The sequence below is a fragment of the Archocentrus centrarchus genome, chromosome 18, assembly GCF_007364275.1.
Source record: "Archocentrus centrarchus isolate MPI-CPG fArcCen1 chromosome 18, fArcCen1, whole genome shotgun sequence".
NCBI classification, from domain to species: Eukaryota; Metazoa; Chordata; class Actinopteri; order Cichliformes; family Cichlidae; genus Archocentrus; species Archocentrus centrarchus.
The window spans coordinates 19,561,467-19,575,841 of NC_044363.1; the positions used below are offsets into that span (position 1 = coordinate 19,561,467).

At 40.5% G+C, this 14,375-nt stretch overlaps 1 protein-coding gene across 11 annotated transcripts in view; it reads right to left on the bottom strand.

Annotated features, from left to right (window-relative positions):
• The window catches only part of poln (polymerase (DNA directed) nu), a 94,527-nt gene that overhangs the window by 76,260 nt on the left and 3,892 nt on the right, over nucleotides 1-14,375 (bottom strand). For 5 of the 11 annotated variants that reach the window (XM_030753246.1, XM_030753245.1, XM_030753240.1 and 2 more), the window contains 5 exons: nucleotides 10,904-11,115; nucleotides 10,252-10,339; nucleotides 8,864-9,232; nucleotides 7,444-8,687; nucleotides 2,545-2,663 (listed from right to left, as the gene is read on the bottom strand). In XM_030753246.1, coding sequence (XP_030609106.1) covers nucleotides 2,545-2,663; nucleotides 7,444-8,687; nucleotides 8,864-9,232; nucleotides 10,252-10,339; nucleotides 10,904-11,045 — 1,962 coding nt within the window. In that variant the 5' untranslated portion in view covers nucleotides 11,046-11,115. Of the gene's footprint in view, nucleotides 1-2,544; nucleotides 2,664-7,443; nucleotides 8,688-8,863; nucleotides 9,233-10,251; nucleotides 10,340-10,903; nucleotides 11,116-11,303; nucleotides 11,776-12,510; nucleotides 12,797-13,604; nucleotides 13,838-14,375 lie in introns of those variants that run through there. The other 6 variants (XM_030753248.1, XM_030753249.1, XM_030753243.1 and 3 more) reach the window with 5 other exon arrangements.

Sequence of the window (14,375 nt, forward strand, 5' to 3'; positions counted from 1 at the left end):
CATCGATACTTCACTACTTAGAGGAGTGAGATGAATGAAATTTAAAAATGGACATAATTCATTTTACCACATAGAGACTTTATTTGATTATTCCCATTCACACTTTGACATACTATAGGAGCATAATGCAGTTTGTGAGAGAGCATTAAAAAAGAAGGCTCAAGAAAGTAAACAGGTAAGATGTAAGAAGAGAAGAACAGAAGAAAAAAGGATGTGAAAGTCAGCCCTGAGCACTGTGTCCCAGACAGAAACACAGCCAAGACACTGTCTGCCAAACCTGCCTGAAGCTGGGACAGGGTCAAAGAAGCAGACACAGACAAACACACTAAATAGTAAAAGCTCTGCTTTGCTTCTTTGGCTGAATGACAATGGTTGTTTGACTATAAATAGTTATATAAATGGGTTTAAAGAGCCAGACTGGTGAATTGCATGCAATGTACAGTACCAGTTAAAGGTACTGGTACTGTACATATAATAATTATATAGTATTTAAAATCTGTAATGTATATGTACAGTTGTTTCCAAGCACCCAAACACTTTCTTGTAATGTTTTAAAGTGATCTTGAGCAACAGTTCTCCAGACTTCATGAATGTTGTCCAAAGTTGCTCTTTGGACATTGGCTGACAGACAACTTAGCAAAGAATCAATTTTAAACTATATCTTTGTTACTAGCTGCTTGTTACAATAGCACAGTTTGACAGGGATAAAATAGCATTTTTTGCACCAACAAGGTGATTCCCAAAGAGCTGGGAGCTGAAAACTTGACATATCTCAGCATGGTGTGCAGTGTGTCCTTAAAAAGTTGAGGAAACTAGACAAGTGGAGAACAACAGAAGAAGTGGAAGGCCTAAAAACTTTCTACAGCAGATGAAAAGTATCTTAAAATCACGTTAAGAAATTCATGACAGAATTATGAATGCAGAAAAGTACCATCATCCACCATGTAATACCATCTGCAAAACTGTTTGGAAAGAGTTTCATTTTTCAACATGACAATGATTTCAAACACTCTGCCAATACAGTAAAAGCATACCTGGATAGAAAAGCACACAATTGAACACTATCAGTCATGGAGTTCAACATTACTGAAGCAGTGTGGAATCATCTTGACAGAGCATAAAATGCCGCCAACATCCAAAGAAGAGCTTTGAATGTCCTTCAAGAAGCCTGGAGAACTATTACTGAAGATTACATTTATATATATATATATATATATATATATATATATATATATATATATATATATATATATATATATATATATATATATATATATATATATATATATATATATATATATGCAAAATAGTTCAGTATAAAATAGTTCAGTATAAACACACTGTATGAATTTAAATGATCATAATATCAAAAATTTTCTGATCACAGTGGAAGATGATAAAATCAGTGAGCCCAAGCTACCATAAGTACAATCTTGCCTTCCTGTAACCTTAATGGCATCTTGAGGACAATTTCATTATTCATACCTCTAACTCATTTCTACTTATGCAGAAGCACCAAATGTGCAAATGTGCACTCGTTCTTTGAGGTCTAGACAAGAGATTAAAAGATGGCTTTTCTGAGGATTTTCAGAGATGATACGTGAGTGTATTTATGTGCAGAATTCTGCAGGGTTGTCGGCAGTGGACTCAGGAGGTAGGAATTCCTGTGATTCAGCTCCCTGGGGAGAGTCTTCATTCATTTTCCTGTAAACACAACCTGTTTTCCTGCTGACAAAGTCATGACCCCACCCCCCCTGGGGTGCTTTGCTACAGGATATAGATAGAAAACTTAGGCAGGCCATGGCCCGTAGCCCAGTACTGGCGCATGAAAGTGCGAGAGAGTGAATTAGGAGAGAGAGAATAGACTGGTGTATTTGCTGCCCATTGCAGCAATATAGTAAAATCCTGCTCTATTTCTCTCTCCTCCTACTGCTGCATCCTTCTCATTAGCTCTTCCACATACCATCCATCATCCCACCATCGCCCTTTTATACCTCTTTCTCTCTGCAGTTCTCTCCACCTTTCAGCCAATATGTATCATGGACTACTACTCTATCGGAACTTTATGACTCAATAGAGAGCCATTACTTGCTGTGTGCTGCAGTGCTGCTGACAACACTCTTATTTTACACAAGCCAGATTTATGTCTATGTACATGAGAGACACAGAAGCCCTGGCCTGACCTGAAAGCAGATATTTAAATTTCAAGACTTCTTAGTTTGTTGACACTGGGCAAAACAGAGGAAGAGAGAAGCAGAAGAACTGAGGGAAAATCAAGACACATCAGTTAAATGTGTATAAAAAAGACAAGTAAACAACATTAAGCAAGTGACAAAAAACTTAGTAAGTACACTTTTTACAAAACTGAAGTGTCAGAGTGGTTTGTTAAGGACAGAGCACTTCATGTCCTCTTCCCATCTTACTGACTATGTGCACAAAGTAGGCATAAATTAAGCTCAGCATTTCTGCTCTTTGAGCCTTACTTAGGGTTGCAATGTAAAGCAGTATTAGTAATTTTGCAACATTTCCTTTATAAAGACTTACTTGTGCATTGTCATGCTGCTGCTGGCTGCTACTGAGACGGGCAGCTCTAATCCCCGACCCATTAGCCCCACACACCAGGAACAATGTTGGTGTAGCACCCCTTCCTCCCTCTGTGTTCTCTAGAAGAGGAGGTTAGAGCATTTTTCATCTAATCATCATTTTTCAAATGAGTCTTCAATCAATCAACCAATCCTGTTATGTAAGCATGTTTGAGCAAGCATGTATGGGTGCTTACACAGTGTGTGGGACCTCAGCAGTGTGTGACAGGAGGTCAGCCAACACTATAAATGTTAGCTAAGATGAAACTGACATTTTGTTACGACACAACTTCCAACTTGTTTGAATGTGTGGTGTGTCTGTAGATTGTGTGAGAGTTGACTCGGCGCTGTCTCTGCAGCTGAGGCTCAAGCACCACGCAGCTGTAATGTGAGCAGGCACAAAGTCCCCCATCAGTGCTAAGTCTCTTCAGTGCTGCCATGTCATCACTGCCACACTGAAGAAAGAAAAATGGCTGAGAGCCACTGGAACTGATGTTTGACACAATTTTATATGCTTTAGCACCCCCTGGAGGTGTTTTTTTCCAATCCAATTGCACCCAAAAAAAGCCCCAACTTTTATTTTAATTTTATTATTTAAAACTCATATAGTGATTAAATCATATAGAGGACACACGTCCTGAAATGAGAAATGAACTTCTTAAATTTTAACTACACATCAAATCATAGTTAAAATTTAAGAAGTGAACAATGTGCAGAGCAATGTGTACACATCAAATCCATCTCCTCTGCGAATCGCCACCTCATCGTGGTGGAGGGGTTTGTGTGTCCCAGTGATCCCAGGAGCTATGCTGTCCAGGGGCTTGTCCCCTTGGTAGAGTCTCCGATGGCAAATTAGTCCTGGGTGAGGGGTTAGACAAAGAGCGATTCAGAAGACTCCTATGAAAAAGTCATCAAGGGAACTGTTTACCCTGCCCAGGACAGGGTTACCGGGCCCCTACCCTGGAGCCAGGCCTGGGGAGGGAGCTCGAGGGAGAGTGTCTGGTGGCCAGGCATTAGCCCATGGTGCCCAGCCAGGCGCAGCCTGAAGAAACGACATGGGTCCGGGTACAGTGTGTGTCGGGCGGTGGCCAGGGGCAGAGGCCCTGGCTGACCAATCCCTGGCTATCAAGACTGGCTATTGGGACATGGAATGTCAGCTGGGAAGTCGGGCTCACCTCAGTGCATGGCCTGGGCTCTGGAACCAGTCTCCTGGAGAGGGGTTGGACTCTGTTCCAGTCTGGAGTTGCCCTCGGTGAGAGGCAGCAAGCTGGGGAAGGTACTCTTGTATCCCCTTGGCTTGCTGTCTGTACACTGGAATTTTCACCAGTAGACAAGAGGGTAGTTTCCCTGCACCGTCGGATCGGGGAATGGGTCCTGACTGTTGTTTGCGCTTGTGCGCCGAATGACAGTTCAGAGTACCCACCTTTCTTGGAGTCGCTGAGCGGGGTGCTCGAGGGTGCTCCATCTGGTGATTCCATCATCCTGCTAGGAGACTCAATGCTCATATTGGGAAATGACAGTGAAACCTGGAGGGGCGTGATTGGGAGGAACGGCCTGCCCGATCGGAACCTGAATGGTGTTTTGTTATTGGACTTCTGTGCAAACCACAGTTTGTCCATAATGAACACCATGTTCAAACATAAGGATGTCCATAAGTGCATGTGGCACCAGGACACCCCAGGTCACAGGCCAATGATCAATTTTGTAATCGTATCATCAGATCTGCGGCCATATGATCTGGACACTCAGATGAAGAGAGAAGCTGAGCTGTCAACTGATCACCACCTGGTGGTGAGTTGGATCAGGTGGCGGGGGAGGATGCTGGACAGACCCGGCGCACCCAAATGTATTGAGAGGGTGTCCTGGGAACACCTGGTAGAGGCCCCAGTCTGCAAGATCTTCAACTTCCACCTCCGGCACAACTTCGACAGCATTCTGAGGGAGGCTGAGGACAATGAGTCTGAATGGACCATGTTCCACACCTCCATTGTTGGTCAGAGCTGTGGCTGCAAGGTGGTTGGTGCCTGTCGTGGTGAAGAAGGGAGTCCCATCAGGCTTGGCTAGCCTATGGCGCATGTGGTCACAGCTCCCTGTATGCGCCCATCCCTCGGTTGTCATGAACCCCACAGCCTAGTATCTACTATTCTGTTATTGTTAAAATGTGCTGCCATTATGTGCCATTGCGGTTGTACTGTGTGAATCTATGTCGAAATCTTTTTATCATAGTCTGATATTTGCGCCTTTTGTCTTCATTCACACTGGGCAGAGGACAGACTGAAGATTTTGCTGGTTTTGCCTCAAACAAAATATTATTTATTTAAAAGTAGGTAAATTACAATATTTACATTTTTGAAAAAAGGCACCTCAGCATTGCCTGTTAAAATAAATTACTACAATTTACCATAGGATCAAGATGCAGCTATGCAGCCCCATACACAACAAACTGTGATGAACTGTGTATTCTGACATCTTTCCATAAGAACCAGCATTAACTTTTTCAGCAATTTGAACTACAGTAATTTGTGTGTTGGATCAGACTACACAGGCCAGCCTTTGCACCCCACATGCATCAGTGAGCCTTGGCTGTGCATGACCCTGTCGTTGGTTCACCACTGTTCCTTCCTTGGGACCATATTTGATAGATACTGACCACTGCAGACTGCGAACACCGCACAAGAGCTGTAGTTTTGGAGCTGCTCTGACCCAGTTGTCTAGTCATCACAATTTGTCCCATGTCAAACTCACTCAAATCCTTACATTTGCCCATTTTTTCCTCCCTAATATATCCCACCCACTAGCAGGTGCCACAATGAAGAGATAATCTTCAGCAGTCAGTGGTAATGTCATGCCTAATCAGGCTATATTGTAAGTATCTTTCCAGGGTCCTTCAAAATCTGTACCTATAGGTGATGGATCCGTATTAAGATTACCTAAGAAAGAGAAGTTTGAGTTTGACTTGTGGTTTATGAAATGTGACAAAATGCTTGTACAGTACAGAGCAGGATCAGGTCTTATCCAATATTTACCTGATGCCTGTGTGTGATGAAAATTATTCTCGTCCCTTTTTGCACTGCTCAACTGCACCGACTTTCAGTCAAGCTGAACTCCAGTGTTCATAGTTCAGTGTGAATAATATCTGATCCGTCGCTGGGCTTTAATTCGCATGTAAACTATCTCACATTCTGGTTTCTCTCATTTAAGGACGGTTTCTATATTGTGAGTATCGTCTCCTCAGCTGGACAGGAGAAAATTGTTCATGCATTTATGTCATTGCACCTAGATTATTGTAGTGCCCTTTATAGGCTTAGACAAATCATCTCTTTTAAACCTCCAAGCAATACAAAATGCTGCTGCCAGACTTCTAACACGTTCTAGTAAGCGAGGTCACATTACTCCCAGTTAATTTTAGAATCTGTTTTAAAATTCTCATACTTGCATATAGAGCATTAAATGGACATGGTCCAGATTATTTATTTCAGCTTCTTATTAACTACACTGCTGCTCTCAGTCTTTGTCTGCAGGCTCAGAATTTATTGGCTATTCCTCGTACAAGATTGAAAACAAGGTAGGACAGAGCCTTTCAGTCTGTGGTACCATGATTTTGGAACAGACTCCCACTCCAGCTATTTTTAGTTCACTCTCTAAACTCTTTTAAAAAGCAGTTGAAATCTTTTGTTTAACCAGACTTTCCATTGAGATTCTTCTTGTATTGGTCTAATATGGTCTTGTATTGCTATTTACTATGTTTTAATTGTCTATTATATTTTATTCTGATTAGATCAAGTTTTTACTCATTTTGTTGTACAGTGCTTTGTGACTATGTGCTCTATAAATAAGTTTTTTTATTTATTGACAGTTAACCTGTAAACAGGTGAACAAAATGTTGGTTTGTTGCTAGATGGTGGAGAGCTACAGTTTTCCAATCCCATCACATTTGGTTTTGACTCTCTTGTTTGGTCTGTTTTTGTTTTCTCTTGCAAAAGTTTAAAGTTAAATTAATGAGATTCCAGGTTGGTGAACAGTTTATATCTGTGCGTGCTTTAACAGCAGCATGTGTCTGTAATTCCCAACCTAACCATTTGCAGCTAAAGAAGTATTCTGTGGAGTAGTCACTCCATGTCCACGTGCTCCAGCACATTAATGTTGACAAAGCTGAAGTATTTTAATTACGATCATTGGGATGATATTCATTCAGTCTCTTTCCTGTAAAATGATAGCATTAACGCCTCATGGACTGCTTACAAATGACCGATGGCTTGGTTCATTTTTAATGTGACTATTTGATCACAGAAATGGCTAAAGTTTGCACTGTTAGAGGTGCTGTTTACTCTTCTAGATGGTTAGAAAATGAACAATGATTTTTTTACACTCTCTGGTGGTAATTTGTAGAAATAAAAATGATTCAACAGGTCATCAGGGTGGTAAAAAGGTCATAGTGTTCTAAAATCAACCATACTGTTATTTCAGGCCATCCACAGCCTGGAACATCAGCTGAGGGTTTAGCTGATACTCCTCTAAGCATTTGGCTGATCTCAAACAGGGCATGTTATTTAAGCTGCTTTAGCTGACAGTTGTTGGGTATCTACAAGTCACTTTGCAACACACCTCTACCTCAGCTCCTCCTTTCAGTTTGTGTCTGACTTATATCTGTTATCTGTTGGAAATGGAAATAATCATCTTTTGACTATTCTGGTCCTGATTGAACTAATCTTGAGACTGTTGTGCTGTCTGTCATGAAATTTCAATTCATTTATGCAAATGTAACCATTGTGAAGGTAAAAATCTGTGGCAAATCTAATATCAGTGCACCCCATTTGATTTCAAGATAATCACATTACCAAACATCACTAACAGCACTTACCTGCAGATTTATTCTTAACATCACTGTCCACAGGTGGCACTTCCTGTGCCTCTCTGGCTTCTCTGCTTTTCCATTCTTTAGTATCTATTCTGGGAAACTCATTGACTTCTCCATCATTTGTCTTACACTGTCCCACCTCCATCTGATGATCAGGGTCTGCCCTTGTTCTGTTCTCAGTTTTAACTTCCATTCTGACCTCCAGCACATCAGTCTTTTCCAGGTTTTCATCACTGTTGTCATCCAGGCCTAAGCTGCTGGCCTCAGATTGCCCCAGCAGCTCCTGAGTGTGGTCATTTTCTGCTGTGTCAGTCTCTGTCTGACCCTTGTCTTGAGGGTTTTCAGCACTGCAGTGGCTCACTTCCTGTTGTCCACTTTCTAAAAATATTGGGCTCTTTTGTGGATTTTCAGCTGTTGTTGCTTTATTCTCACTTTCACATGAATGTTCAGCTTCTTTGACTTCAGATGTACTGACTCTATATTTTAAATAATTTTCTTTATCCTCCCCACACGTTTCTCCTCTAGTGCCACTGTCAACAGTATTGTCTGTGAGGTCTAATGAGTTCAAATGTCTTTTAACTGCAGCGTCCTCACTGGTTTTCAAAGGCAAAGTTTGTTCCATTTCACTGGCTGATCCTTTCCCATGAAGAACGCTCATATCCTGATTTCCTCTCGCTTTCCTTGTAGCTTCATTTACTACGTTTTGCGTTTCATGGCCTATGTTTGAAATTTGTCTGGTTCCAAGATCAGTGATATGTTCTGAATCTGCGATCAGCATATCTTCCTCCCCAACGATGTTTCTCATCAGTTTGGGTGAATGTGCATCACAGCCATTCTCCTGTCTTCTAATAACATCACTGGGAGGTAGATGTGCCCTTCCATTTTTGATTGATTCAGGCTCTGACTGCTGGTATAGCATGCCGCCGTCTTCTGCTCCACTAGCGCCCGCTTCAGTGGGGTCAGATAGAGGCTGTTTCCATTTTAATCGACTTCCTGGAGCTGGAGTGTCTTGTAGTTCTTTTCTGGCAACATGCCAGCTTTCTTTACCAGCCTTTTCTCTCTGTGAACCTGACGTGTTGTTATCTCTCCCTTCACATATTTTAAGGTAGGGCGATACTGGGTGACAAACCACAGCAGGCGCCTCTTTATGAGAATTAGGCTGTTCTGTTGTTGGGAACAGAACATCAGGATCTTCCTCGTCTGGAAATATATTAAAGATGAAAGATGGCCTGATTTCTTTGGTTGAGCTACAAATGAAAAGAAAATGAGCAAACAAGTTTTAAAAATCCATGCTGCCTACCATTTCAGCACCAGAAGAGTCTCAATACATGATAAACTTGTGACGGTCTTTCTTAATGTTATCTAATGTTACTATATATAGTGTCTACAAAAAAACTGGATGTTTATTTCCTTTGTCCCTTACTTTCTCCCAGGTGTAGCTTGATGTTCAGAGATCCTCTCTGGTACTTGGAGGGAGAGGGTGTATCTGTCTCTGTGACAGAAAGTTTCTGCTGTCTCAGGAACTTCGTGCTGAGAAAATGACAGAGACTGGCTGGACTTGTAAGCTGGGGGTTCAAAGCACTTTCTGTGGGAATAAGTCTGTGAGTACTGATAATAGGCTTCAGTCTGCATTTGGAGAGAGAAATCCCAGCAGGAGGAGGAAGAACAGGAAGCCTGAGATGACAGGGAACTGTCTGGTATCTGTGAGTACTGATGGATAGCCAAGGTCTGAGAGCTCTGCTTCTGACTGGAGGAGTTATGGTGAGAGGTGGAAAGGGAGGACACCTGGGGCCTGAACCGGAACATGGAAAACTGATTTCTTTTACTCTTGAATTAAGTACAGTACTGTGTTAAACGTTTTGAGTCAACCCTTATTTCTTTAGATTTGGCTAGGAAAATGGGAAATAGGTGCAGCAATTTATGAAAATATGCAATATACATTAAAATGTAGTATATAAGGCAGAAACAATATTCAATATTTTCTTTCAATATTTGGTATGACCACCTTTATGCTTCAACACAGCCTTAACTCTCTTAGGAAGCTGTCTTGTAGTTTTTAATAAGAAGTCTTCAGGAATAATTCTCCAGGCTTCTTGAAGGACATTCAAAGCTCTTCTTTGGATGTTGCTGCCTTTTGTTTGTCAATGATCTGACAGAACGAAAAGCAGCACAGTGATCTGATGACCCCATACTACATTGACAGTGTGTCTGGTATCATTATCATTAGCTGCAAAATTAAGCCATATCCAATCAGATGTTTTCCACCTTGTTGGTGCAAAAATACTATTTAATGCCTGTCAAACTGTGTTGTCTTTGGCATTTTTCACAGATTCCACCAAAGAAATGGGAGCAAATGATGGGTTTTTGCAACAGGTTGCTGTTCAAGTGTGGACACTGGTTCATCCCTTGACTTAGGTGCCGTTTTATTCTTAAATTATTCATAGGTCAGTTTTAAGTGGCTTAATAAACAAAACAACATTCCTCTGAGAATGGTCAGATACAAGGATTAGACTGAGTGGAAAAGCAGCCCAAGAACAACATTAAAAGACCTTCAGAAAGCCTGGAGAATTATTGCTCCAGACCACTTACAAGGAGTGGCTCAAGACTTGATTTAATATATTTCTGCATCACATTTAAAAAAAAATGCCCGTTAGATTTTAATTATGGTGTATCGCAGAAGTCAGAAATTCTGGTTATTAAATTACATCAATGCATCACTCTGATCAGCTGAATCATTTCTTCAGGTGTTGATAAAATTGATATCTGAACATAAGCATTTTCATACATGTGCAGAGCCTTAATCTGACTTACTGATATGCGTATCTCTCGCTCCTGTCCACCTGACTCCAGCTGCTCTCAGCCCAAGACTCCCCCTGGCTGCAGTTATCTCTCTGCACTGCTATATACACATCAAAAGAGAAAAGAACTAAATATAAAGAGCATTATGTAACTTCTATGGAAGGCAAGTGAGCAGCAAAATGATAAAGATGTGATCTACATTAAATATTCTTTATCATTCCTGCGCTTACTAGTCACTTATAAATGTGCAACATTGAAATCTATATCAATCATATACAACAGATCTGCCAGAAGTTGTATTTTTACAAAGCTTCTATTGGGTTTTTATTGACATGGTAAAAATAAAATACTTGTTACTAGTACATATGTACTAGGGGAGAAACTATACTACTTTATACTTTCATGAATTAATATACTGCTGTGGTTCCCAATCTTTTTTCTAGTATGCCTTCAACTCACAACTGCTGTCATTCAGTAAAAATAAAAACGAACACAGGTGTGTATATAAATAAAAGCAGCATAAAAGCTTCAACAAAATGTATTTTCCCTGGATAAATCATATTCTAACTTGTTTCAGACATTTTTCCCTTATTCATCAATGCCCTCCCCAGTATGAGAACCACTGATATACCGCAACAAGCTTAACCTTTTCTCTGCTTCTAACCTGACTGACTTTGCCTGTGATTACTGGAGTAGTTTTGGTTGTATGTGGCTCCCCGCAGACTTTGGGCCCGCAGAACAGCCAAGACCTTCTGAGCATCCCGTGACAGGGGTCCTGTGTACAAGCTGTTAATGGACTGCTCCATCTCATCCCTAACAGAGCAACTTAGCTCCCTCTCTGTCTGCAGAGCTTTGATTCTTCAGCTATCAAAAGGCCTAAACAGGACAAACAAGAGAGCTGCGGTGATAAACAGGCATGGTCTAAACTGGCATTTAAAAAAAAATTGGGGGAAAATAAAAGCACAATAATATATGTGGAAAATAAGAAAACATATTTCATAGTCCTTTCATTAAGTACGCTTCCAACACCACAGAAGTAATCAAACCACATAAAAACTACATGAATATATCATTTAACTTTATTTAACAGATGACTGGAAATAAACAAGATATTTTGAACATCTTAAGCCAGAACAACACAATCATGATGTGTTTATAACAATTCAATACATTAAAATGAATCCCACCATAGACAGCTCCATCTCCAACACAAACCAAGTGAAACTAGATTATCAGCACAGATAACCCATTTTTTCCCAGTTCAACCAAAGAGGGTGCCTGAGCCGGCCCTAAGTATTCTGGGAAGTTTTACTGCTGCCCTCTCTTTCCAGACATTTTGCCTTCCAGATCTTCCACTATTTTTTGCAGCAGTCGGGCATCCAAGTGAAAGTAGATGTACAATTCCCTCTCCCGCCTGAGGAGGGTATTGCGCTCCAGCTGAGAACGCTTGGCTTTAACTTCTCCCAGGATTTCTTGCATTAGTTGCTGCAAACTCTGCAGCTGAGACTCTGCTTCCACAAGCTTTACGGTCAGCTCCTGGGCAGACAGATGATACAATACCAGATTAACAGATCTATGCAAACAGTTTACACGTTATTGTTGTGGAATAATGAGCGAAGTATTATGTAAATTTAAATTACCTGGTTAATTAAAGTATTAAGAGAATCACTACTACAAAGCCTATATTGTAAATAGCACAGCAGCATTTAAAACAGCATACTCTCCTATTAAAACATTTTTTTTTTTAAGTACCGGTACACTTCTATGTAGGCTAAATTTATAACTGCTGAAATGAAAAGTGGACATAAGTAGCTCATTATCATCTAATATTAAATCCTCTGCCATGCAGTGAAGCAGAACCTCTGGGAAATTATTACACAGCGCTTTTGTGCCCAATCAAAAAAATGTGTTTTGTGATAATAGATGTGGAAAAATTTAGAAGATACAGTGTGCTACCAGGTTATTCACCAATTGTGTCAAGTCTTAAGTCTAAAGGCCTTTACACACTGGACGCGTCAAATTCATGCGACTGTTTCGTGTAATAAAAATATTTCTCAAAAATCAACTTTTCTTAATGCTGCCGTTCACGCCGACCGCGTGATTTCACAGGACAAATTTTCTGCATTAACTTTTTCAAGTTTTGTGTCATTTTTTTGCAACGTGTCCAGTGTGTTAATGTCTTTAAAATCATTTGACTTACATGAAGGACTGAGTGAACTCTGTATAGTTAACAAAGACACCTGTGTATAAAACGAAAGGAAACAAACCCACCTGTGCATTGAGACAAAGGAGCTCCTGGTCAGTAATGGCCATTGAACGTACCTGGGGACCTAAGACCAGGTGCTGGAACTCAGTATACATGGCCCTATGGAGCGCCTCACAGTCACCAGAAAGACGAGCTACTGTGAAGCACTGCTCGTGGCCGGCACTGGCCAGTGCATCTCGGGTCAAATGGAGCTTGTCTGTTAGATTATGAGCAGCCTGATCCAATGCTTCATATGTCCGAAAAGGTTCTGATCGACTGTGGTCTGAATTATTGTCAAGAATCTGGAGGAGTCTGGAATGGGTTGGAAATAATACCGAGTTAGTGAGACAGCCTGCATTTATACAAGGACACAAGCCAAAAGCAGAGTGCTGAGATGAGTCTGTACTCCTGACTTAGGCCTGCAACCAACAAAATGCCGCCTAACAGCTACTAGGACACAGTAAGGTCAAGTAGTACCAAGTAAAGTCAAAGACCAGTAAATCAATTGAGCCTTTCCACGGGGTCCAGGTTTACTACTCAAACCTTTTGTTTGTGAGGGGCCGGGAATCAGAAGACAGTTGGTTAAATAACCAGTTTTAGACAGTGGGTAAGCTGAGGGGCTGCACCAAGACTGAGGGTAAGATAAATAAGGATTATTTTGACCTGTTAACCATACAAAGCTACTCCAATAAAGATGAGACTGTATACAATTATGTTGATCCCCACATTTATATGAGGGCTTAACTGATGCTGACAGATAAAATTAATTATGCTTGTCCTGTTTTTGAAAGGGTGGCTAGTTTTTGTAAAATATACATGAACAATAAACTGTATTTTTTAAACTATTTTTAGAATATAAAATTAACACATTAATACATTAGGCTGGCTGAACGAATGAGTATTTGTCCATTTAGCCAGGAGCTGGCATTTATGGAAAGTTCTGCATTCTGTTTTCCTTTTCTGATCCCCGATCCATAAAATCAAATGGGATAAGATTTGATAAATATAAAATATGTGCCTCTAAATTGTTGACATTTAGGAAAACATGATAGAAAAAAGCTCTAAACAATTCCAGCTCTAAAATAAAGGCCTGTAGTGCATACAATTCAAATCTCCTAACCTGCTGAAAGCGGCATCCTTGCAGCTGATGATAGGGTTGCATTTAGGGTTAATTGCCAGGTCAGGGTGTGCCAGGGACTCAAGTCGCAGAGACACTTCTTCACCTTCCTTTATCAGTTTGCCATTAACATCGGCCAGCTGTTTCTGACATGTCTTCCACCTTCTTAACTCTATCTGCTGAGCCAGGAGGACCAAGTCAAAGGAGGCTTTCTGACGAAGTAAGTAGTCTCGTACCTGGGTGGAGAGGGTTACATTTGGATTCAGTTTGACCAATTCAGCTGATCACCATTCCTACAATGATGTGTAATCACAAGGTGGCTTTACAACTTCCTTAAATCTTGCATAACTTCTACAATGCAGGTGACTGTTGACAAAGGACCACAAGTCTGAGGAAGTTTACGCGTATGCTACCCAACACCCATTGCTTCTTTAATGGTTTCAAATTTGTCTTAAAGCTTCAGCTGTTCCTTATTTGATTTTATACACAAATGTGTTACATAAAGTTATGCGTGTCTAATGTATTCAGGACAGTGTATTTTACACCCAAAATTCACAAGAAAGGAAGTTTGATTTTTTTTTGGAGGGTGATTTTAATTTTGCATCTTTTAACATGCAGAAAAATCAGTATGCAACACACTAAATGAAAATTGAAGATTTAAAATAAAAAAAAAAAAAAAAAAAAGCTAATTATGGGCTCTTAAAATGTTTTGTTTTCAAGGATCTATTATCAAGAATACTGTTAGTGTTTTATGTGAGGATTCAGTTTCACCAT